General features: G+C 44.3%; 1 protein-coding gene across 4 annotated transcripts; it reads right to left on the bottom strand.

Annotated features, from left to right (window-relative positions):
• Nucleotides 1–860: 860 nt before the first annotated feature.
• On the bottom strand, nt 861–24,572 carry LOC115059597 (KAT8 regulatory NSL complex subunit 1). 4 transcript variants are annotated; one of them, XM_029527155.1, is made up of 15 exons: nt 24,490–24,572; nt 17,098–18,571; nt 9,088–9,229; nt 8,905–8,988; nt 7,584–7,693; nt 6,647–6,788; nt 5,620–5,785; nt 5,030–5,185; nt 4,451–4,660; nt 4,202–4,356; nt 3,367–3,491; nt 3,220–3,277; nt 2,721–2,833; nt 2,379–2,631; nt 861–1,408 (listed from the first exon to the last, which is right to left on the bottom strand). In XM_029527155.1, exons 2-15 carry the CDS (start codon nt 18,501–18,503, stop codon nt 1,202–1,204), a joined length of 3,327 nt encoding a protein of 1,108 aa, XP_029383015.1. In that variant the 5' UTR covers nt 18,504–18,571; nt 24,490–24,572; the 3' UTR covers nt 861–1,201. The 4 variants fall into 4 exon arrangements, with proteins under 4 accessions (XP_029383015.1, XP_029383014.1, XP_029383017.1 ...); XM_029527154.1 differs by lacking the exon at nt 24,490–24,572 and adding an exon at nt 21,154–21,703; XM_029527157.1 differs by lacking the exon at nt 24,490–24,572 and adding an exon at nt 21,154–21,702 and having other exon boundaries at nt 3,367–3,488.
• Nucleotides 24,573–25,991: the final 1,419 nt, after the last annotated feature.

Raw genomic sequence — 25,991 nt, 5'->3', positions numbered from 1 at the left:
CACAGAAGTTTGTATCCGATTCATCTGAAAGTGAGACCAGGAAACAGCAGAAAATATTCCCTTACGTTAAAGAACCTGAGCTCAGGGCGGCTTCTAGCTGAGAGCTGCTACATTTGAAATGTGTGCGGGAGAAAAAGATGGAGCTGAAAAAGAAGAGGACGGGGCAGAAAAAGGGGGGGCAGGGGGTGAGAGGAGCAGATGGTTCAAATCGTCCCGTGATTCATTCCTTTGTTTCTCTGAATAAGTGAAAATCTGACTGTGTGCCGCCGTGATAAGACTAAACATCGGCACGTTTTCAGCATGCAGCAGCGCTTCTGCAGGGCAAGTGCTCAAGAAGAACCCCCCCAGTCCTGTAATGCGTCATCACCCTCTTCTACTAAAACAAACTGAGCAGGAGCGTTCAGGAGGCGGAGGGGGGCGGGACGGGAGCTGGACACTCTCCACACCAATCAGAAAGGAATGATTTTTTTTTTCTTTTACTATTAAAAAACAAACAAAATTAAACAACACAAAGAATGTGATGTTACGCTGGAACAGACAACAGATACAAAGAAAAGATGTCAGGAATGAAAAACACAAAAGCAAACAAAACTAGACTTGGCAGTTGGAGAAGTGCTCTGGTGATTCAGGTGAGCTCTACGGGGCCGGGGGGGAGGGGCCACATCTCAAATGTACCTGTTTATTTGGATGAGGAAGAAGAGAGGAGGACGGGGGGCGTTTTTTTTCTTGTTTTGTTATTTGTCACTCCACTAAAAATGTACATGGGAATTACAAGCAAACTAGTCAATAGAAAACACCCTTTGGCCATATTTTGAGGAGTCCGCTACATAGTGCGCTACGAGTGTACACGCGACGTATGAAACACCACTAAGCCCCCATGTACATTGTTTAGCCTACTACAGAAATCATTTTTTGAAACGTGTTGTTTTATACTTTTTTTTTTTTTTTTTTTAAACATTTATCCTTTTTTTCCTGTGACAAAAACAAGTGTAGGGAAAGGCTTCTATCTCCGTAATGTTCACTAAAAACTGTGAAAAGTATTAGACTGATGTTTGAATATCAAACAACAGGAACCCATTTAATATCTTATTCTGCTTTGAGGTTCTGCTTGTTAATGCCAGAGAGGAGCAGAGGGGGACGGGGGGGGGAGGGTGTCTGGGTAAAGTGGGTCGTGGGGGCGTGGCCTCAGCCTGTCAGTCATTCACCGGTGGGTGGAGGCCTTGTGTTTGGGGCCGCTGTCGTCGTCACAAGGCAGATCCGTGTCGTCCGATTCCAGACGTCCGTAGGCTGTTGCTCGGCAACCTGAGATGCTGCGCATTCTGGGCCTGATGTGGTCGCTCTCTGCCTCGGGCTCCGGGGCCGGGTCTTCTGGCAAGGGGAAGCTGCGGCGCTCCCACGGCGCTACCGTCTGAAAACGTCACGCAGTTTGTTAGAGACTTGGAAAACATTTCAGAGATTATTTCACATTTATTTGGAAACTGGAAAAAGGGAAAAAAAATAATTCCTGGTTCCAGTTTTTTCCAGTTCAAAATTCACACCTCCTGTGTGATATAAAATTATAGAACCTCGGAGTGGATTTAATTCTTTTCAGGCCAAAAGGAGCCACAAAGCTTTTACAGACAATAATACTTCATCTTTTCTTCTCTTTCCACATGAACTGACACAAACAGTGAAAGTCCCAAAAGAGTCAAAGTGCAGTGAATTCCTGAAGGTCGGCTCTTTACCTCAATTCAGAGCTAATTAATTCAGTTTAACCTTCACTCGTCCTCACAGGTAAAGGAAGTGTTGTTTAAGATGTTTCTCCACAGAGCAGAAAAGTTTGGTTTCCAATTATAAGGGGAATCATTTTTAAAATCACAATTTATTTCTTTTCTTTGTTGGGTTCAGAAGTCTGACAGGAGAAACCAAGACGTCAATCTGAACTGGAAAAAAAAGAATGAATTACCTGAGAAAACAAACCAAACAGAGTTGAAACTTATCTGTTAAAGGGGCAGTTCAGGCTCCTGACGTCTAATGAACGCTGAGGTTCCGACAGCGTGTTGTAACATGTTTCTGAGGGACTAAATCTGAGCGGTGTGTGGGTGTGAGGTAAGAGGACGGTCAACAGACTAATGTAATCACATGTTATATCAGACGTTTCCATGGTGATTTCTGAGCTGCGGGGCTCCTGAGCAACGTGCACAGCCACAAAGAAACAGGAACTGAATGATTTTATTTTTAGGGCCTGGAGCTGCAGACAGATATTTAGACTCATATTCTGTTTCTTTGATTCCATCAAATGTCCAGCAGCCTTCGCTTCTTTATTGTCAACTCTAATTCAACCCAGAATGACACGTCGAACTAAAGACTGACTGAATGCCATCGGCGGCGACACGTACCCGTTCTTCAAAGGTGAAGTCCGGCGTCGAGCACCGCGTGTCCTCACTGGACAGCAGCCGATGGGAATCCCTGGAGCAGGGGGTGTGGGGGTTGGAGGCGGTGTCGGGGCTGGCCGGACTCATGGGCGACGGCACGTGGCTGTAGTCGTGGAGCATGGGACAGCTGCCCGGGTCTGGGGACGCAGGCTGAGGGGTGGGAGGGTTGGTCCCACACAGCAGCGGCGTGGTCCGCCCGTCAACAGACTTGTACGACCTGAAGGGGGAGGGAACCCACAGCGAGACGTTTAGGCTTCACCTCTACAGCCGACTAGCAAACACTCATATTTCACTGCAGGTAGCGACCTGCTGCCCCTCCTCTTCGCCGGAGCCAAGGCCATCCAAGTCCAGCGGGCGCGTTCCTGGTCTTCGTACGGCTGATGGAGCTGGATGAAGGCAGCTTCTGACAGATCTTCCACCTGCAGACACAAAGCATCATCAGAACCCGACTCAATGAATTCCCTTCAATCCGATAATGACCTTATTGAAACTGCAAAAAATGTTAATTATTATTGTTTCTGTCTTACTAGACAAATAATAATAATATAATGCTGATAAACAGCAGATCACAGATGGATTAACCAATTTTACTCCAACAGACTGGGGATCATTAATGTAACATAACCTGCCTTGTTAAAAGTGATTATTTGTTGGTCTCTTTGTGGAGTCCAAACAAGTAATGTGATGATGCTGACTAACAGATAAAGAGTCTGACTTGGCTGTAGTTAGAATGTGTGACCAGCAGGTGTCCCCGTTCAACATCATCAGCTGATTGTGCTAAAGACCAGCAGGGCTCAGCTCTTACCTCCCGTTCGTCCTCCTCTTCGGTTATTGGCTGGGATAAGATGTCCACAGACCGCCAACTGTGCACAAAGACAGACAGATCTGAGTACAGGAGCCCTGCAGGTTTAAAAAGCTTCAGAGTGACGTCAGGAAAGCAGCTGGCGTTTACCTGGGAGTCAGGATCTCTTTGTACTGCAGCTTCTCCACTCGGGTGGTGGCTGCCACAGACATGGGGATCACGATGTTGTTGATATCAAAGGAGCTTTCACCTCGCCTCCTCTTGATGGGCTGCTGCTGGCGAAGGAGCACGTAAACATACAGATCACACACAAGAAGAGCAAACAGCAACACACCGACAGTTAAACAACATAGCATTTGGCTTGACATGAATGGAAAATTACAGGATTAGAAATGTGACTTAAACTAAGTTCTTTAGTTTTGCTGTTGTGTCCATATGTAAGAGGGCTTTCACCCCGAGCAGGCACCATTCAAATATTGACACTTTGGTTTGACTTGTCGAATGCCACGTATGACAGCTCTGCGTCAGATACTGCAGCAGCTGCTACGAAATGGTTCAGTTTCTCTGATTCTGATGTGTTTTTCTGCTTCAGTAACCATTAAAAAAAAATTCAGTTTGCCTTCAGTTTCTTTTTCATGCTCACTCACTCACTGGCTTTGTCATTGTCTTACTGTAGAAGTTGGGATTGTTCTGTGGTTTCCTGTTTGTGTCTGACATTTCATCCTTTAACGCCATGATCACCTGTCATGGGAAAACACCAGGACCTGTGTGTTCTAATAATAATGTGATGATAAAGTAAACACGCTGCAGCCCGCTCTGTCTGATCTGGTTCACTTCCTGGAGCAGAATTTGGAAGGAGCGACACAGTGATCTGCTCGGAGGCTGAGCTGGGATTTTAGAATTATCAGAATTTCCCTGCTGTCATCCTGTGATGCTCCATGTTTATTCTAAATGAAATTGGAGCTGTGCTCCAGCGTTTCCTTACAGGTGTGCTCTGGACGCTCTGGCTGCTGGGGCCCAGCGGTGTGGAGCTCTCCGAAGACGTGGACAGCTGGCGTGTCAGGGGGCTGTGAAGGGATGAGTGCATGTTGGCCAGAGTCGGGCAGGGGCTGCTCGAGTCCAGGAAAAGTTTAGGGGAGGCTGGAGGAGAAGAGAGGAAACAGCTTTAGACCTCCGCTCCACACTGAGGGCTGTTCATAAGGCTCAGGACAGCCTCCGTTCACTAAAGACTCACTGTCAGCTCTGTCGAGCGAGGGCTCTCTTAATCTCTTGCGGCTGTAGTTCTTGTCGTAGGGCCCTAACGGGGTGGAGAGGGCCTGCAGCCGCTCCGTCTTGCACACGCTCTGGCCCTCAAGTCTGGCTGCGTTCAGCAGAGCGTTGCTGCCGCCCATGCTGCTGTCCACCGTCCTCGGCTTCTCAGCACGGTTCTTATAGTGGCCGAGTCCTGCAACATCAGCAACCATCCCGTATGAGCTCCGGAGCGGTCATGGTGCAGGTTTTATACTCACATATTTCACAATTCATAACAATCAACCTACTGGTTATGAAGAACAGATTTATTTCACCACTACAATAAAATAGAATAAGAGCGTTGGCTTCACTGCTGGAGCTGAGCGTTGCAACAGTTCAGCCCTGTGGCCTTATGGACTGAAACGGATACTGGGGCCAAAAAAAAAAAAAACTGCTGGGATGAAGCAAGACGAAGAAACATTTCAGCTTCATTCACACATTTAATAAACTCCTGTTCAGGTAAAAGCATTGAAGGGCTTTCAGACCACCTGTAGACGGCTCGTTGGGGGTGAGTTCTACTTACTGACTGCCATGAGCGAGTTAGTGAACTTGTGCTTCTCTTTGGATGAGGACAGCTTGTGTTTGAGGGAAAGCTTCTTCAGTGGTTTGCTCCTTTCCAGGGACTTGGTCTGCCACTGGCTCTTCATCACCTGCTGCAGACGGAGGCCTATACAAACGTCTGAGGGGGGAGAGGAGTAAACATTTAGACTGTGGGTCAGACGGCAGCATGCAGCTGTCTGTCACTGTGACGTGCACACTTGGATCTACTGCATGACCTCAGACAAACCCAACCCTTCTCAAATATGCATCTGTTTTGAGTGATTCATGTTCAACATTTGGAAGAAAACGTGACAAACTAATACATCACACAAATGTCTTCAACTGTGTGAGTTTGAAAAATAAAAAACAATCTTAAACAAAGAAGAGCACAGCTCAGAGTTGAATTACTACTCGATAACAGATAGAAGAGATTAAATGATTGAAAATGTTCTCAGAACTTCCTGGGGAGAATTGTCTCTGCAGCCACTCCTTGTTTGTCTTCCCCTCTGGATGTGAAGGAGGAAGTGGCTGCGTAAACTGAGTTGGCCTGTGAGCGAGGAGCCCAGCACTGACCGTCAGGGAAGGAGAGGATGGGATGAACGCCAAGATCCAGCCTTGACAGGCGCTCCAGGGTGGGCAGCTCATACTGAGGGTCTTCTCTGGGGGTGGACCAGCCACCGCACATCACACAGCTGGGGTTAACCCTGCAGTTACACTGGATACAGCTGCTTCTCTGGGCCTGTGGGGGGGCAACCGAGGGCTTTAAACCATGTAGAACTGAGCTACATAAAAACTCTCCAGCACATTCTACTGAGCGATGAACGAATTCGATTGAACGCACAACAGGAGTAAAACATCCTGCTCTTTGCAGGGACTGGTGTCATGTTGACACTGAATTTGTCTTAAACTGAGGTTAAATTCTTTCTTCTTCTTTATTGTTTTGCTGTTAATCTTTCATGGCCAAAAACCTGAAGTGAGTCACTACCCGATATTAACACACTTTCAAACCAAATGTCACAATCGTTTCTGCTTTTCCTCGACTAAAGCTCGTGAGTCGTCGAGGGTGATTACCCTTCTTTGTTGTTTGACTCAGAAGGAAGATGGCCTACTTTTCCACCCTGCTCTTGTTTATTCCACTATTACTTTACAAACAAAGGAACAAATCAGTGAGAGCAACCTCGACACACACACACACACACACACACCCACACCCACACCCCCACTGGATATAAACAAGAAGAAAAGTCCACTTCAACAAGCATTCAACATTTTCACAAGGCAACATGCTTTAGGATGAAAACACTGTTGGGATATTTAGGCTGTTTCTGAATACCTTTTGCCTTCATGTGCCTCATCAGAAAACATTTAACATGACAATGTTTGGCTGAGCACAACTTTCTCTGTGTGACTTGACAAACAAACTATTTTTTGTGTTTTAATTGTGGTGTCAGCTTGCAGAGGCTAATAGCCTTCATCAGGGTGAAATGGAGATACAGCAGGGGCAGTTTTACTATCTTTGAGCTTACACTGAAGAGAGAGCTACAGCTCATGGTGCCATGAGGAACTCCTCATGAAGAAGTATGCTGAGGATGGAACTCACCTTGCCGTTCAGGTTGGGCACAGTGTTGGGCTGAATGAGCCGCCGTCGCCGGCAGCTGACGAGTGGTCGCGTCCTCGCAGCCACGCACGTGCTGTCGTAGGCCGACGGCTGCTGGTGCTTGGCGTCTGCACTCTCCACCATCCTGTCCAACAGAGAAGCAAAGCAGAAAATGGAGTTACAGAACAGAGCTTAGATACGGAGGGTTAAATAAACTTAGAGGATAATCAATGCTACATTGTGATCATTTTCAGAGCAGTGCTTGTTTGAAAGTTTCTTATTTTTAGTGAATAACAGATCAAGAGCCAAAACTCATTCCATTTACAACGACAAGTTACAACTTGAGAAACTGCAGCACAAAATTGTTGTTGGCATTTTTTTTTAAACTTCAATTTTCTGTCAATTTACAAATGGATTTATAAGAGAATCCATCAGCTCTAATGATAAAATCCTAATTTAATACCAGTTTAAGACAGCACAACAGAGCAGATAAAACTCTTTCACAGTCTTAATTTTTTTTTGTTAGAATTGTTATCATTTTAAGTAGTTCAAACATCAACACCAATAATAAGGGAACTGACAGAAATGGAATAAATACATTTAACAAAATGATTATTTTAATTGAGTAATTAAAGGCCAGGCTGGAGAAATGTCATAGCTTGTTTTATTTACTGACAGTCTTCTAGATCTTGTTACTTGTGTTGTATAATAAAGAGGAATGTGACGTAAGCAGGTGGGAGCAGTAGATTTATGGTACAGCTGATCAGCTTCATCACTAATTAATTCAGCTTCTCAAGCTTCTCAGCGTCTCAAAAAAAAAATAAATAAATAAAATATATATACACATCCAACCGAATTATCATCAACTCCCCCGCTTCATTTCTGAGAAAGCAGATTACATTCTGGGAGCTTGGCATGAGGTCATTGCTATCAGGCCTACCTGCTGAGGACGCCGTTGACTGGCTGTCCATTTTGACTCTTCCAAGTGCCGCCCTCTGCGTTGGAGAGGTGGGCGGTGCCCGTGTGCTCCAGCCGTTCTGAACCGACATCCTGCATGGACAGATAAGATAAAGCCAGTGAGATCTCAGCTCACGTTAACAGCTGCAGGAAGAGCGATGTAATTTAAGGAAGCTACAACTTGGACTAACTGAATCCTCCCGGCGCTGCGGCCTTGAATTATTCAGTCTGGATTTGTGAACGGAGCTGGGCAATCCCATCGCTTTGAAACCTGTTCTGCATCGTCATCATCACGTGTAGCTGCGAGCTGCTACTTCTCAAGCTACAACACTAATGAGCACAAACTCATGGTCTCAACTCTCATGTCTCCTCACACGTCTTCACATTATATTCAGAGATTTCGCCGTTAACCCTTTTAGAGCCACACTGACGCTTTTCTGCTTTGTTGTGGAGAAATGTGCCACAGCAAAGATACTAAATCCTACAACTTCACAAAATAAAAGTGAAAACTAACATAAAACATAATCCACAAAGATTAGAGGCCACACCTGCAGCTGTACTGGGTTAAATATTTAAATAAACAATTTCAACAAATCCACAGGGAGGCGGTTCATCCTCTGATAAATTATGTGGCAATGTATTTGGATATGAACGCTGAAGGAGCTTACAGCACCAAAGCTCTTTTGTCTGATTCACCCAGACCCGGGGGGACACATAAAAAGAAATTGTTTCCTGTGAACATTTAACGCCTCATTTGCACGAAATTCTTTCATTTACAACAAACAAAACAAGCTGAATGTTTTGGTAGAAGTTAAGGACAGTGCACAGTTTACATCATCGATTATTACTGTCAATTAAGGATTACATTGAACATGACGTATCCGTGCAGTTTACATTATGAATTTCTGCCATTTCTTCTGTTAGAACTACTAATATTAAAATTCAAGTGGTCGGGCATTGAAGTGGGCTAAAATGTTATTTCTCTTATCAGAATATTTGAACCTTAACCATTTTTACATCGTGCTGTTTTTGCTTTGGTTGCAGTAAGTACTACTTAAATTACAGCAGCACCATTTACTGAGATCTCTAACCACAATGCATCACAGAATGAAAATGTGAACATCGTTAGTCTTTTCTTTAATTACCCCCCTCCACCACCTCAAAAAGAAAACACAAAAAACCCTCCACCAGCACAGAATGCTGAACACTCAGAACTAAGAATGACTGAAAGCGGCTGATGAATCACAATGATCCAGACCTGCTTTCTGACAGACGCTGATTTGGAGAATATGGCTATTGCTTACCTGAGAACTGACAGGCTCTGCTTTCACCTCTGCACCACCTGCAGGCACTGCGCTGGGCGCGACTCCTCCCAGCTCTACTGAGCCCTGTGGAACCAAGAGCAGGGAGTCAGACATGGACCCCAAAGGGAGTGTTTCATCATGAGCTGTGAAGCAAAAACAGACACATCTAAGAAAAGGACAGACCTTGCTGGAACGGATCTGTCTGTAGATGTCGGTCTGCTGTCGGATGCGATACTCCAAGTCCGAGATGTGAGCCTGGAGCCAGTTCCAGTGGCTGATGATTGCAGCTCTTTCCACGGTGTAGCGGCTCTCTGCCCGCTTCCATCTGGAGGTGAAAGAGGGTGAGAGGTTGAGATTTTGGCTGAGAAGGTGCACCAACATGCCCAATGAGTCACAGGTAAAACAGAGCTGCACTTATCTATCAATTAGTAGACATCGACAAACATCAAGTCATTTGTCCAAAAAAAAAAAAAGAAATTAAAATGAAAGTTTTTAGACAACTTCAATGTGATGATAACCAGTTATTATTAAATAAACAGAGCAATAGCACAAGTACTGACAAAAATCTGCCTGAGCTGTCGCTAATCAATATTATACATGAAACCCACTGAAATAATAAAACTGAAACTGATCAGAGCATTTTATCTAGTGAGCCTCCAAGCATTTCCTCTGCCAGACTGCAGAGGTCAGTGAATCAGCATTATACAAAGCTCCCAGCAATGGCTCCAACTGCAGGCTGCACATAAAAGCCTTCTGATAAAATAAACTGTATAATCAGTCATCATTAGGTGCTGGATCAATGTAAAAAAAAACTGGGATTCTCATTTTCCTGCTCTGCCCCATGTCAAATAGCTAGTGGTAGCTGAGAACAGAGTACTCCATTTTACCAGTATGACACACAGAATGGGCATTTCAAAGGCAGACATGAGAGGAAAATGTCTGCTCTTGCATTGTGCGGCAGCGACCACAGAGGGCGCCGTTCCATCAAAATACAGTACGCAGTGACTGAGGCCGAACAATGAAAATAATGACTCAGATGGCAGACAAAGATAGACCTTGCCCTCCTCTGTGCTTTCTCTCTCTGCCCCTCCACACCCTCCCCTGTTTTTCAGTTTTCAGGATGGAGGAAGTGGAGAAAGACTGAGAAGGGGAGGAGGAGAGGAGGGCAGGGAAGGAAGAGGGGAGTAAAAAAAAAAGGGAGACGAGGACTGACTGGGAATCTCTGGCAGCCTGGAGAGGAACAGACGGGCTTCAGAAACGATCTGCAGGCCACAGAGTGGAGGAAGTGGGGGCTGGGTCAGGGACCAGTGCAGCAGACAGAGATAACCAATAATCCAACCAGGAATCCTGTCTTACTGTGGAACTGAAGGAAGGAGCGTTATTGGAGCTTTGACGCAGACATCAGCCACCAATCAGTGCAATGACAAACGTTTGATTCCTTCCTTTAACTGAAACATTTATCCATTTAAGGCTTGTTCTCTGCGAGACTGTATCAAGGACACTGCTGCAAATACAGCTGCAGTGTTTCCTGTTAACGTCTCCTACAGACTCGGGCGTGCTACGCTCAGATAAACAAACATGGAACGTGAACGACACATTCACACTGCAACACTCTTGAACACGCCCATGGCTGGTGCATCAGATCAATGCACTGGTAATTCATTTGCATCCCAGAGTCTCTGGTAACACCCATCTGAAAGCAACACTGGGGGCCTTAATTGTGTCCCCACCATCCACTGCACAGATTAGTCTGAGCCTGTGATTCACCAACTGGTGGGTGGACAACGGATCGACTGAAGGGAGGATGGGCCCAGGTGTAGTGGAAAATTATCTCAAGGAGATTTATCGGCGCTACGACAGGAAAGACTGAGGCAGGAGTTCTGGCATTCTTATAAAGACAGCAAAGACAAAGGTCACAGAACAGGGACACCAAGACCTGTTCGAGTCAGGGTGGGAGCCAAAGTGTGGCACAACTCCAGACTTTGGGTTTGATATCCGATTCAGACAGCTCTTTGGGTCTACTGACATGGATGATCAAGCTGTCATTGAGTAAAATTCAAATACAGAGGCCTTTACGGGTCCAATGACCTTAATCGTCAGAGGGAGACAGAGGAGGATGAGGAGGGGTCAGTTAGCTGCACTGACACCCCCCGACACAAGGATCTCCATTCCCCCCTGTAACCAGGACATATTTTCCTCCCCCTCCACTCCCACACACAAAGCACCAGCGGCAATCACTGCAGCCGCCGTTTTCTGGCTGTCAGCACATTCTCCATTGTGATGCTTCTCTGGATGCAGCGCATATGTTGAACGCTCGGCACCTCCATGCCATACTGACCCTTCCAAAAACCAACATGGCTGCTTAGAAAAATGAACAGACCTGGTCCTGGTCCTTCATGTTCTTATGAACGTTTTGCATTTTTTAACAATTTAATAATCTTTGGTTCTGCCTTCATCCTCCCCAGAGTGAGGGGGGGGGGGTAAGCACTCTGTTACCATATGGACACACAATAGGCTGGTGGAAGGAGATTAACCTTTTGTTTGACGCTTGTAAGAAGCGGTGTAATTATGTGATACATCTAACAATATTTAATGTTCAAGAAATTAATCTGCTCTGGCATTTTTTTCTTCATCACCTCATCCTGCAGCATCTGAGCACCTGAGCGGTGTTGTGTTTACCTACAAGTCTCCTTTATGAGTCAAACTTGACTGCACCATTATGTGCCCACAGGTGTGTTTTATAAACACAAGTTTTATCAGAAAATACAACTTCCATACTTATTACACAGGAGCAGGCAAGCGTCCCAAAGTTAGCTTCATAAATCAAAATCTAAGCACTGAATGATGCAATTTCTAATTTTGTGCAGATGATAAAACATTCATCCATCAACCTGAAACTGTTGAGAAACCTTTAGAAAAGACTCAAGAAGCTATTATAGCTCTAAATAAAAAGGAAAAGCAGCAAAGACAACTAAAATTTCAAAGAGAACAAAAGACTACATCTAAATAGCACAAAATGTGCAGCCTTCCACTTCATTTCCATCACATGCTTGCAGCTGATCTCTGGATGTGATCACCTGTGCTCAGCTGCTCTCTCTGACGCTTTGCACACACAAAAAGAAAAAACACGGGGTTGAGTTTTAGGTCCAAGTCCAACTTTCATTTCTTTCCCACCCTCAGATTTCTGCAAGGTTTTGCAGATGTGCTCCAACTCCACAGTGCTGCTGCGGATTGAAAACAGGACGCCAATGTCTATAGTTTGCTCAGGTTGGCACTGAGGAGAGGAGAGTGGTCTCCAGATCTGGCACACTAATCTTCCTGCCACAAGGGTTCAACACTGCAGCCTCCAAGCTGCCTCTGCAGAGCAGAATCACATGAGGCCATTAAAGCAAAGCTGAGCTCCAGACGGCATCCTCTAAATGCAGAAATATTAGACATGTTTAATCTAAACTTGATTAAAGGTTAGGGCTAATTTAGGTAAAGTATGACCTGTGACTGCAGAATTAGGAGTAACAACAGTAACAACAGCTCCAACTGTGGGAAAACACACTCGATCAAGGCTGCCCCAGCTAATCTCCTGACTGCTATCTTGGTTTTTATGTGCATTAGATGAAAACAATAATTTTCACTTTTCCCATGTAAAACTCATGAACATATTTTGAAAAGTAACTTTTTTTTGACAAAAATCTGGGAAATGGTTAGGAAAGGGATCCAGCTTTTACATTTGAAATGAAATAAAACCAATTCTCAATTTCACTTGAAAACCTGATGCTCGATATCAAGAACAAGTGAAATCAAAGCAGCAGCTGTCATTTTTTGTCCTCCAGAATAAAAGATTTTAAAACACATGAAGAGAGCTGAAAATTTATGCCAACAATGAAACAATCCATTTGAGACTAAGATTGAGAACAACCTTATTTTTCTTGTTTATATAGATATGTCAGGAAGGCTGACTCAAGGTTTCAAAGGACAGCTGGTTAAACTAGTCTTTTACAGGAAAAAAATGCTTGGGAGCCAGGACTGAGCGAGGCAGGCCGACAGGGTGTGGGGCAGGAAAACTAGAGAGGGCAAATGCAGCCAGAGAGCTGCAGCAGTCATTACATAAAAGAGGGGGGTTATGTAACGCCTGTGGGTTCGTGTTGAGGAACTTGGGCCGAGCTAAACACATCCAGATGTGTCAAATAGGACTGAAACATATACAGGCGCTCACACATATATACATATACACACACAGGGTGGAAAGAGGGAGAAAACACAGCTAAGCTACTCAGACTGCAGAGTAATGCTGAGCCATAAGCATGAAAGGCACGCTGGAGTCTCAGCCAACCTAGTTACCCTAATTCAGGAGCGGCAGGCAGACGGGCATTTTGACCGTCCTTTTGCATAAAGATCACACGAGCAACCCGTGCTCATGTACTAGCTGCAGCTTCAACGTATTGCAGGCAACAAGCCAACAAATGGAGGAGCCTTTCAGCGCTCTTTGGACGACAGAATTTCAGACATTTTCATTGTTCTGTCTATGAGCCATTACGTAAGATCTGAGATTTCCTGATGAGCATTATTGTTGCCTCAGAAACAAGAAGCTGTGCCTACTCTTCTCTGAACACAGAACAACCCGTGCTCGCTGTAACGTGCCTAAATAACAAACTTCCCATGAATATCTAGCTCCCATGCATCTGCTGTCCAAGTCAATTTGCAGCTCCCATTTAAAAAAAAAAAAAAAAAGATGGGTATTAACGTTCATTTCTCAAGCAAGCAGCAAATGTAGGTGTAGGCAAATGTGGACGTCATTCACAGACAGACAAACTGGCTGGACCAGAGAGGCCCTGCAGCAGCATAAGCACAGCAACAGATGTTGGCCAGCCCCCAATCCTGAGATACAGGAAACCACGTCTACAGTATAGACAGGGATGACAGGATTAGTTGTAAGCAATGCACTGCATCCAAACAAACATCACAAATAGGTTATTTTCCACAATGCTGTCAACTCAGCTGACGTTAAATAATTGAGCTGCTGCTGCCTGAAGAAGACATTACATTGTCCGTCGTGTTGACTGGTGTGGTGCTGTAAGCCATTAATTGGTAACTGAGACAAAATGTCAGTTGTGAGAATGTGGCATTACAGTTACACACACACAAACACAACTTCCTGAAAGATTAGCATGTTCACAGTGAGGTAAGGTTTCTCCTCTGCAGGGCCGGGAGCTGAGAACCAGTTTTCTTTTTGCTGTGAGATGCCGTGCTGACTGTACGTGTACCAGCCGCCTCTTTATGGAGCCATTACAGATGGACTGTTCTAGATGTCTAAAAGGCAGCCTTCGCTCAGTGCACACTGAATTTTTAGGATTACATTTGCCACCACTTGGCAAACCTATAAATGGATGACTTGGTGACAATACAAAACTCAAACGTGGCTTATTTCAGAACATCTGAGGAAATTAACTTGGCCCGCTCCGAATCTGTTTCGTTGCTCAAATTACATAATTTTTCTTGTATTGTGCAGGAAGAAACAGGGGCCAAAAAACAAGCTTGAGTTCTTGTAAGACATGACTGAACTATCTATCTGTGTAGTGCTCAGTTCTGGGTTCTTTCTCTGGCTGAAGCTGAACACTCATTTGTTTTGCTCAGTGTTAGTTCATAGTGATTAGTTAGTGATTTCTTCCTTGACAGCTGACACGTTAGTGACACTTTTAGCAACCATTATCATTCACTACATCTACTTTCTTTTACATAAATATGTGTAATATATCTGATCTGGCTGGTGTTTTTCTTGTAACAGATGACAGCTACACCCTGTGACATGTGATATTGAGTAATAAAAGAACACAATACATTTGCAGCTGTTAATAACACTGACCAAGGTTGCAAGAGGTTGGAGTTGCTTTACAGAGGAAAAAGAAGGAAAAAAAAATTAAATATAGTTGGCCAATGAGAGATTTTATGGTAAAGCAGGACACAGACACGTCATGTCTTCAGCTTTAAGGAAAAACTACAGCTCAGATTGAAACAAATGAAGAAAAACAAGTTTTCTAGCAGGAACTTGTTTACAGATGTTGGTGGGAAAAAAAGAGCAGCAGTGACTGTAATGACTGAGGAAGGAGTCGGGTTACCATTGTACAGACTTTGCTGTCCTTTCCCTGCTGTATAATCTGAATAATCAGTGTCTTTCAGATGCTTTCTAAAGAATGTAACTTCATGCAGGTTGATCTACATCAGCTGTTTAGAGACTGCCTCAAAAATGATTGGTGCCCTTAGCAACAGCAACCAACCAGAGCCATGTCCTATTAATTAGAGCATTACTATAATGAGAGAATGGACACAATTACTTTGGGTGTACGAAAAATACACATCTTGATAAAATACAAATGATAAACACATTCTGAGCTGATTAAGTGCTACGGAAAATAAACTATTATTCAATCTCCCTGACATTAATGTAGCCTTTAAACTAATCCTCGGCTATATATATATATATATGCATTTAAAATGCTGCCAAATTATATTTCTGCGATGACCATTATGTATTAGTAGTATTAGTATAGTATTAGTAGTATTTAAAATATTTACTAACTGTAGAAAGCAACTACAACTTCAAAAGGTTTATATTTTCAAGAACACTATAGACAGTCTGTTTTTCACATTATTTCCACAATGAATGTATAAAATATCATTAATGGTTATTAGAACAGAAAGAGAGGATACACTTCTCATGTGATGTCACTGATCACAAATTTTAACAAAAGAAATAAATTGATTCTTTTAAAATAAAGCCACGGGCCATGGAAGAAATATAAATGATAAATAATGGTTAAGTTCAATTCAGTTTCTAATTAAAGCAACTTTTAGTCTTCCTTTTACTTAACAACAATGCTGACAGAAGTATTAAATTAAAATGAGTGAGTCTGAGTCAGCTGTCATTTTACTCTTTGAGTAAACTTCCTCATTGCTACATGCACTCACTTTCTATAAATTTACTTAAGTGTATATGACAGCCTGCCATGACCTAAAACCACAGCGTTAACTTTTAATTGTCAACATATTGGCTTATTGGAAAATATTAATATTTCAAAGGAAACTAAAGTTGGTTTCACCTGATATAATAGGAATTGACCAAGGCGAAGGAATTCTTTGCCTGTAACTGATGTTTACTTAAAATACTCATTATCTCATATCAATCTCTCCCACTCTTCCTTCTCTCCTAGAGCACATGACTATCTGTCCCTTCCCCTTGAAAATGACCTAACATGAAAAAAAACTGCTCTAATGTCTCCGTCGGCCTTAAACGTAGACAGAGTATGAATATATAAAGTTACAGCCATTTTTCATACTTTTGAATTATGCTGGCAACACACACACACTTCCTGTTGTTCCTGTTATGAAGATATTTAGGTCAAAGGTTCAATGTCACACAGTACAGGATAAGAAAATCTGTGCTCTAACTACTTCATTAATAATCTACCCAATCCTACACAGGTCAGTTAGTCCATTAACACTGCTGACCAACCTGCTACAGGTTTCTGCCTCTTTGCAAACACCAATGACAAAGGTTTACTCTGATGTGAACTTCCCATGGAATACATTTGCAGGCTCCTGCTGTGTAAACCTGACATCACAACAGGCAGCGTGTAAAAACACAAAAGCTGCATCCTTCTGCAAAACCACCATCACCTTCAACTCTCTGTTACTTCTTGGTTTCGGTTTAAATCCAAACATTCACTGGCTCTGTGGGAGCCAACTTGTTCGCTCTGCAAATAAACAGAACGTTCAGTTTCAGCCGTGGCCCTCTCAAGAGGAAGCGCTGTGTGACGAATGAGCTTTTTTACTTTTAGTCCATCCGAGCCTGAGAGTTCTCGGCAGGATGATAGCGCCCACACAACTGTAGTTGCTCAGTGGGCGAATGATATCACCACACCTCGCTGGAGTTTGACCTAACCACTACTAAGGCAGACCAGGCAGCTATAAGTGTCATTAGCACCTGCTAGGCCGAGATTCTGGGACTTTCACACGCAGTTTGAAAAAGTACCATGGATAGGTAAAAGTGAGGTTGGGTGTTTGAGTGTGAGGTTACAGAAATATGCAGTTGGCTATTAACTAACCATATGTCACAAAAATGTCACATTCCATATTCAACTTGAGTTTCAGTGAATTATACAGTGCCGCTTCATGTCAGCGAGTGCTGACATTTTCACTTACATTTTGACATGTCTCTGCTCAATGTCCACTCTGGCCAGCTCCTCTTCCTCCAGGTCAGAGTCCCCTCCAGAGCTACTTTCTGTTACGTCTGAGTCAAAGGCGCTTTCTGCTGAATGAAGGTTGGCTGAGCCGCTCAGATACAGCCTCTCCAATTCCAAAGGCATGGAGCCGCTTTTCAGGAAGCGGCTGAGGCCATCTCTGCTGTTTGAAGAAGAGTGGCGTCCGGTCCTCCATGTAGCTGTGGGTGTCGCTGTCTCCGATTTGCGGTTTCCAGAAAGTAGCCGGTTGAGAGCCGAGTCCAAGAAGCCACCTAGTTGCTGCTGAATGTGCCGCTCCACCTGTTTGGCCTGCACCACCTGAAGACGCTTGCGCAGACGCCGTAGTCGGCTTTCGATCTCAGCCTGGCGGCTGCTGTTCAGCACAGTACGCTCCTTAACGTGGGCATCAAGGCTGTCCGAGGAAGAACTACAGGGGAGAGGAGGCTGTGGTGCAGGTGTGCAAGATGGAGAGCCCTGCTGGCTGCTACCTGGTTTCTCCCTGTCAGAGCCCTGTTGTTGACTAGCAGACGTGTGTGAATTAGCCTCCTCTAAATTCACTTGTTCATTGGGGTTAAGGTTGTCCTGGGTAAAGGGGGAAAGTGCAGCAGACTGAAGCACTGGTGGTTCAAGGTTCTTTCCATCTGTATTTTGAGAAACCCCACAGGAATGCTTCTGTTTAAGGGTTCCTTTTACCGGGATATGCCCTGATAAGGTAGCTGTCAAGGTCTCAGAGTCCAAGGGCAGGTTCTGGGACTGAGAGTCTGTGGTGGCAGGAGGTTTGTCTCCATTCACTGCCACAACAGAGCCAGAGCCAGACATAGTGGCCAGCTTTTTGGCCAAGCCGTTGACAGGTGCCATGGGCTGGCCACCTCCGTTAGTGCTGCCACTCATGAGGCTTTTGAGCTGGCCGCCAGAGAGTTCAATCGCCTGCCTCTTCCTCAACAGGAAGTCTCCTCCACCGTTGAGCAGGGAACTGGGCAGTATTCTGTGGCTTTTCAGCACAGACTGTTTGATGAGGACTCCTTGCAGCTTGATTGACTCCTTAGTTGAAGGGACCGGTGTCACATCAGAGCATAAGTAGGAAGCCACCAGTGGCTGGAGTTTGCCCAGGGCCGAGGCCTGGGCCACAGAGTCGGCTTGGGGCTGCTGTTGCTGCTGTTCCTGGTCGCCGCCACAAAAGTCAAGAGGGCACTCTTCGGGGGCAGCCTTGCACTTTGCGGGGCCGCTGCTATGGATGAGGATGTTGCTGGCGTTACCGTTGTTCTCTGCACTGGCTGGTGAGAGACTTGAGGATGGGGCAGCCAGTTTGAAGCGGATGTGGTGAGCTTCGGCTGGGGCGTCGGTGAGAGCGGGCGCCATCGCAGCCATGCAGTGCAGAGGGACGGGCACCGCGGCCTGCTCCACACCACCCGCTTACTGCCCCACCTGAGGACAGCCTGAATAAGAAAGAACAGAGCCAGGTGGGGGTGGGGAGACAAAACAATAAAGTTAGACACTTTAGTCCAATTAACTTCAGCAATGACCGAGAAATTACGATTCCTAACAATACATCATCAAATTCTGATTCTGTGTTGCTGTGGGAGGAGCTGGGTGGAGATAATTTCCCGTTTATAAACACAGGTACCATTCACAATCTTGCACAGTTATGGACCCGAAACCTCAGTGTAAACAAACCCAACTACAGATTTGATACGGAACTCCAAAAAAAAAAACAAACAAAAAAAAAAACTAACAAACAAACCCCACTTTGCTATGAGTAAGACACAGAACTAGGCCTCTGCATATTTCTCAAACTTAAACATGACTTCTTCACCCAATGATGGACTTTATCTGCGAACAGTAAACCATACAGCTAAAATACTTGCACTACAGGTTCTGTAAGCCTTTGCAGTGAGTGGAAAACTACTAATCAGCACCTAATAGGAAAGCACCACATAACCTGTGGAAAAAAAGCACTAAAAGCTTGTTTTGATAAGAAGTCTAAGACACCAAATCAAATACAAACCAAGTGAATGTCTACAACTAATCCAGTGAAAGGCCTAATCAAATGAACGGGTGACTCATTGGCATTTTGCTGACCTGCTGGCTCTGGTGTTGCTAAAAATGATCCTACAAAGCAACGGGAAAAAACACTTCAGGTGAACATCTCAGATGATAGAATGTGCCAATTTCTTTGACTTCATCATCATGACTTCAATATTTGTCCACTTTTACTGGATTTAAATATATTTTAATTCAAATTAATGACATGCCCTAGCCTTTGGGGACAGGGTGCTAACAATATACATGGAGGACAACGGACATGTGAGTGGAACCACGGGCCAATAAATATTTTTCTCTACACCCATGCATGTGTGAACAAGCCCCCATTGTCATTTACTTACAAGGCTCCTCTTTAAAGAATATGCATGCAATTCGTGTCTGATGGGGGAAGAAACAGGAAAAGCCAATGCAAATTCTCCAAACCCCACTGCCCTACATGTGCCCTGGTAAATCAGTGTGCAGCAGGGTTCCACACAGGCAGTGTAAGTAGGTGGATTTAGGCCTCAGCATTAGTCCAAAGCACATGATGTCATCCTGACTAGGTTCCTGTGTCAATTCCAAAAGAACACATTCAACATAAAATTCCTCGAATAATATCTCAGCAAAAGTACCGAATTAAAATAAATACAGAGAACAGATAACGGAGTGATTAGGATGAGAGCATCATCATCATCATCATCATCATTATTATTATTTACGATGTTCCAAACGATGACCTGTATATGAAACAATGGGCTGTATTTTCCAAAGCCTCCCTTCAAACAGGCAGATATAAAAGCGAGCTGTATCTCCACGTATCGTCTGCAGGGTCAGATGAATGGGGGCTCAGTATTTCACCGCAGTTTCTAGTCAGCGCGGACTACGCCATGTTGGTATTTCCGAAGCAGATTATGCAATGCAATTCATCCACCTAAAGCCGCCCATCCCGCTCCTCGGCAGCCACGGAGGAGGAAATCCATTCACTAACGTCGGCAACATTCATTATGACCAGAGTACCTGGAGATGCGACAGAAAACGTCCACATCAGCCCATCAAACGTTAGCCAACCACACCGTAACCACCAAAATGTCTTCCTGGTGTTTACAGAGACATTCTGTAAATATCACCGACCGATCGGTGCAATTACGTTATTTCATCATGATGGATTTCTCTTCAGCTTCAGCGGAAATACGGGACGAATGTTTGGTGGCGTTGAGCACACACACACACACACACACACACACACACACCGATCACGACACCGACCGAGCTGCCGAGCACACAAACATGGATATGTGTTAAAGAAAAGGCAGTTTTCTTTTGTCGTCTTCTTTTTCACTGCCCCGAAAATGAATGCGCTTCGTTGGAGGCTAACGTTAGCGGAGGAAAGCTGCTGATGCAAGAAACACAACCTGCTCGCAAGCTAAGCGTGCTGGTCCCATAAGCCAACTGCAGTGAAACGACATTATGTCTTTTTTAGAGGGGGTGGCTTTCGTTTGCACATGGAGACTTCACCATTTACATCCCCCCCCCCCTCGGTGCTAAAGTTTACGCAAACCTCGTTAGGCAAGTAAACATTTTAGTCACTTCGCTACGTAACAAACGCTCACCTTCCCGACAGTTTACAGTCAATAACGCCCCGAGTCACACAAAATACATACAGACTGCACAATAATGACAACAGCGTGCTGCTGTTTATACAGCCCTGTTCACATTTTGGCCCCCGCTCGTTGTGGAGCACAACTTATTTTAAACAACGCTATTGCAGAGTGAGGACATGGTGTGCATTGCAATTAAGACTACGGAAATAAATAGAGGCGGGTTGTTGTTGTTGCTGTTGTTGTAAACGTACGCAAATCGGCTTACTTGTGGACAACTAGCCGGTGGGAGAGGAAAGAGTGTGTCTCCTTGATGCAGATGTGTCTAAAGAGGAGAAGTTGGGAGTAGACCTTTCCAGTCTAGCTAGCTCGCTAACAAAGAAAAAGGAGGAACCTACCACGTGACGAGGTTGCACTATCCGAGGGAATTTCAGCAACAATCCCCTGCAGTTTTTTTCTGTGGTGGAAAAAACCAATGGTGCTAACACACACACACACACAAACACACACAAATAAAAACAAAACAAACAAACAAAAAAAATCCAACACGGCCCGATTCGATCAGTCCGCCATGAATTAGTCCAAAACGCAGCGCGGCCCGGCTGACAGAGCCGTTCCGGATTCAGGCGCTGGGCGAATCAACGATCTACACCTTGCTCGCCGAGCAGCTAGCTTCGCCTCGCCGCTTACGGCGAATATAAGACAAGGCCCCGAAACCGTCCTTTCCAGGCCGAATCGGTTCAAATGTGGGCGATTCCGCCGCAATCCTCCACCGAAAACTCCGGTTCTCGGGAGGCGGAAGGTAATCCAGATGGCAGTTTGTCGCGGGGCTTTTTCTCTCGTTTTAGGGAGAGACGCTTAGAAAATGGCGGCTAGCTCCGCTCCCTCGGATTTGAGTCTGACAAACATAGAAGTGCTGTGTGTGTGTGTGTGTGTGTGTGTGTGTGTGTGGTAGGCGGGAGACATTTCTCATTCTCACCACTAGAGTAAAGGGCAGATAAGAAATGGCAGAAAAAGCTCAGAAGATACCACAGGAGGGCATTGTCCTGTGCTGAGTGCAGTTTAAAGGGCTCTGCAGGCTCATGGACTCATGTTGTTATATCAAATGCTTTTATTCTACTTTGATCTGTCACAGGTCTTAGTAAAGTTTTACCTTATTTGGATCTGTTAATATTAAAATGTACTTTATATATTGTACATTTGGACTGAGGTTATTGTTCCATGAAGACCAAAAACAAAAACATGTTTTGGTCATTTAATATTCCCATTTGCTCTTTAAAGCCAACAATCCTGTCGTGGAAAGCTACTGAACCCTCTTCAGTTGACTTTAGCCTTAGAAGATATAAACTCTTTGGTTTACAAAGTCTTAGAAATGGTTTTTGTAAAACGCTGTTGAAAAATAAAATTCTTTAATTCATTTATATGTTAATGAATCTTCTGTTTAGTCTGGGTTCAGGTCGTGTTAACTGGTTAATTATGCTTTTCCTTCATTTCTTGATTGCCGTGGCCATGACAAACCTGTTAAATAGTATTTTCTGTGGTATTAAAAGGATATTTAAATTAATTTGGTGAGCACTGCAGAGCCCCTGTTCCTTAAAAGCTAAATTAAGACAAGTGATTGGATCGACTGCCTATGCTTCTTATTTCTGTTAGTCATTACAGGAGAGATCATCCTTTCAGGAGAACTGAGCCAAGTTCAAACTGTGTCTCATGTCACTTTGTGCAGGAAATCAAACGCCCACCTATACAGCAACTGTGGTGAAGGTGCATGCAGTGGCCACTTGAAGGAGCTCTTTCCCACATGATTGTAAAAAGCAGCCATTATCTAAATATAATACCAAAACATATGGTATTTTGGAGCACGCGTGTTGTAATCACCAAAACTACAGGCATGGACATAAAACCAAAGACACCAATATAATGCAATTTACTACATTAGCCATTCGAGGTTATTTTTGTTGAGTCTTTGTCAAGGTTGGTAATTGGTCATTTGGTTCTGTAACTCGAGGGCCGTGTTGCAGTGGAGTAAGAAAAAGTGTGTTTTTAAACAGTTGTACTAAACATTATTATATATAATAAAAGGTTCAGAAGTTAGACAAATACAATTCTGGCACAAAGCAAACTCCACATATTAACTGGAATTAGGTGTGATTTTGTGTTTAGTTTGGGAACTATCTCATCAAATCAGTTACCCATTTTATAAATTTGACATTCAGATCCCACTTCCGGAGGTTAAATGATGTCCATTTCCTGTAATCTTGGTGACCAAATTTGATTTGAAAGGTATTTGTGTATGCGTGAGGCCTTGTGTTAGCATTTGGATGTTGGTACTGTTGTGCTCTGGCTGATGAGAAAATTAAAAGCTCTAAAATTCTCAGTTACATGATTCCTTCGGTTCACTATTTTTTGGCACAAAGAATACATTAAGCATTGTTTCATTTATATTAGTCTAATCTAAGTATTTGTCCAACAGTCACCGGGTTTTGTTGTTTGGTTTACCTAAAACCTTACAGATAAGTCATGACAGCACTGTTTTGGTGCTGCCTTAGAAAGCGCATTTCAAAATTTTTACAGTTCTGATATTTGTTTCGTTTCCGGTCTACACTTGGAAAATTTCTGCTGTGCTAGTTTATACTAATGTTTAATTCTGTTCATCTACCATGACTAAATAAACATTTTCCCAAAAAAGACCTGTTTTTGTTCAATGTTTACAAAATTGGGTTTCATCCTAAAAAGGGTAATATAAATGTTTCTAATTGGATTGTGCATTATTCATTCAATCCTGTCATTTATCAGAAAAGGGTAATGTTGGCAGTGGTAGAAATTAGGCAGGTTCAGTACACCTCATCAGCTAATGCCTACAACAGTGATGTGAACCACTTTTACTGCTAAGTAATGCAAATTAATGCATGTCATTCATTTACCACAGGTCTTGTATGGCCACTGTGCATTATCAGATTACTGAGGTGGTTATGCATATTAAGTATGAAATTATATATGTGTGAGCGAGAGAATGTAGCTGAGAGAGAGGAACTGCCTGTCCATTTGATCCAATTAAAATCTGCATAAAGGCCTTGGAAGGGCAAACTGCAAATATCAGGATCAAAGGGAAGACGTCTTTGATAGATATCCAATGAGCTGCATTTATCCTCATTAGCGAAACAGGTGATGAGTAAAAACATCCAACTATCCATCTTCTTATTCTGTTCCGAGGGGGGACAGTGACAAATTATGCACTGCCTCCACTTTCAGCTCCCGACAGAGATCCCCGACTCTTCCTGGAGCATTCAGAGGCTTTTCCTTCGTGCTGAGATGTGTAATCCATCTGGCATGTTTGGGTCTCCCCAGTGTCTGAAATATCCCCACAGGGATGCATCCACTGTTTAATGCACCACACGTGGCTCCATCCACAACAACAGAGCTGCTGTTCCTTCTGAGGCAAATCATTTAGTATCCACAATATTATCCAACGGCCAGAGGCCAGGACTGGATGGAGATATTCGCTCTCAGGCTCAACCAGAAACGCAAAATTAAAAATCAAATAGTACGTTTTCTTTAATATGAGAATAACTTTCCCTCCACTGTTGAAGTAGCTCGGTCCAAAGGGCAGCCGTTTTTTAGGGGTGACCCCAACAAAGGCATCTGATCCAGGTCCACCACAGAGCACCAGCCTCACTGGGAACCGGTGACAGAGAAATGAGGGGTAAACAATCATTCTTATTATTGAGGAATACCTGTAACTCCATTGTTGAAATGCTCCATTCAATAATCCAAGGGGCCATTCTTCCAGGTATCCCCCGCAGAAACAGCATGGCACCTAAAAACAAGAAGACACGGGCGGGTGAAGCATCAGTTTCATCTCTGGAAACATCTCAGCTGTCAGAATGAAGTTCAGTCTCCTTTTTTTTTTTACGTCCAGCTGGCATGCTAACGCTAGCCGGCTAACGTCACCTATCACTGAAAATCTATAATGAAAAAGTTTTAAACGTTGAATAATGTCAACACCGAGCCTGGAAATTTAAATGCAAGTTATGAAAGGGCCTTCTTTGTCGATCGTGGTGTGAGTGAGGCGCTGCCAGTGATTTTGGTGGCTGAATTATACACAACTTTCTCCGAACGCTAGTTCGGCTGCTAACATTAGCGAGGCTGACGCCGCTAGCGGGCTAAGCTAACGCTCGTTAGCTTGTCTGCTTCCCGATCCCACCGTGAGTTCTCAATGACTGCCGTTTTTAACGCGTCGGACGGGAAAAAGTCAACTGAAAAAATCCTTCCTGCCCGAAGCCAACAGCCAAAGCTTCAGACAAATGCGTGTTTTTTCCTGACAAGCGGAGCGTTTTTGAATTTAGAGAGAAATAAGAAGACTAAATCTGACTTACCTGCCCGTCCTGTTACCAGCCGTTTACGACTTGGCAACGACCCGCCCCTGCCGCGCTGCGATTGGTCGACGCGTCAAATCCAGGCTTCCCATTGGCCCGTCGCTGCCGTCGCTCATCGCAAATGCCCGTACAGCGGAAATGTGGACGAAAGTTCATAGCACGAAACTTCATTATGAGAAAATATTGTTTTTATTTGGAAACGCCGTGTCGAGGCTCACAACTCCCCCCTTTACCCGCCAACCGGCGCCTCTCCTGCGCCGTCACAGACCTGTTGTTTCCCCCGGGCAGATGCTAGCTGCCGTCCTCCAGTCTGATGCATGTTCGCCCAAAGAAAGTCCAGATTCAGATGATCTCCGGCGCTTTGTGTCCGAGCCCGGATCCGAACGGAGCCGCACATTCCCCCAGAGCAGCAGGGAGCAGGCCGAAGGCTGCAGGGGGGCCCCGGCAGTCTGTGCATTTACTGCTAAACATGGATGGAAACACTGAATGTCCCTGCAGATTGGACACAGATGGAGACATCTGACTGTCCAGGCTGGACTTCAGCCTGCAGATGGATATCCAGGATTTAGCTTTGCAGCAGGGTGAAGACAGAAAGGGCCTGAGCTGAGTTTGAGCTGCTTCAGTCTGAATCCAGACTTCATCCTGACCTCTGCTGCTGCAAGGAAGGCCCCAACACACACACACAGCAGCACACATTCATCGTGGTCTGTTTCAAAGGGGAAAAACTGCTTTCATCGGGCTGGAGGAAGGATTTCAGTCCTTTTTAAAGATAAAATTTACCAACACACTGTAAATACCTCATAATGAGCTCACGCTGAGAATACTGTGCACAATAAACAGCCTCTGTGGCTGTTTGACTT

The sequence above is a fragment of the Echeneis naucrates genome, chromosome 19 (assembly GCF_900963305.1).
Source record: "Echeneis naucrates chromosome 19, fEcheNa1.1, whole genome shotgun sequence".
NCBI classification, from domain to species: domain Eukaryota; kingdom Metazoa; phylum Chordata; class Actinopteri; order Carangiformes; family Echeneidae; genus Echeneis; species Echeneis naucrates.
The sequence above is the reverse complement of the archived record's forward strand: the minus strand, read 5'-3'. Positions and strand labels throughout refer to the sequence as shown.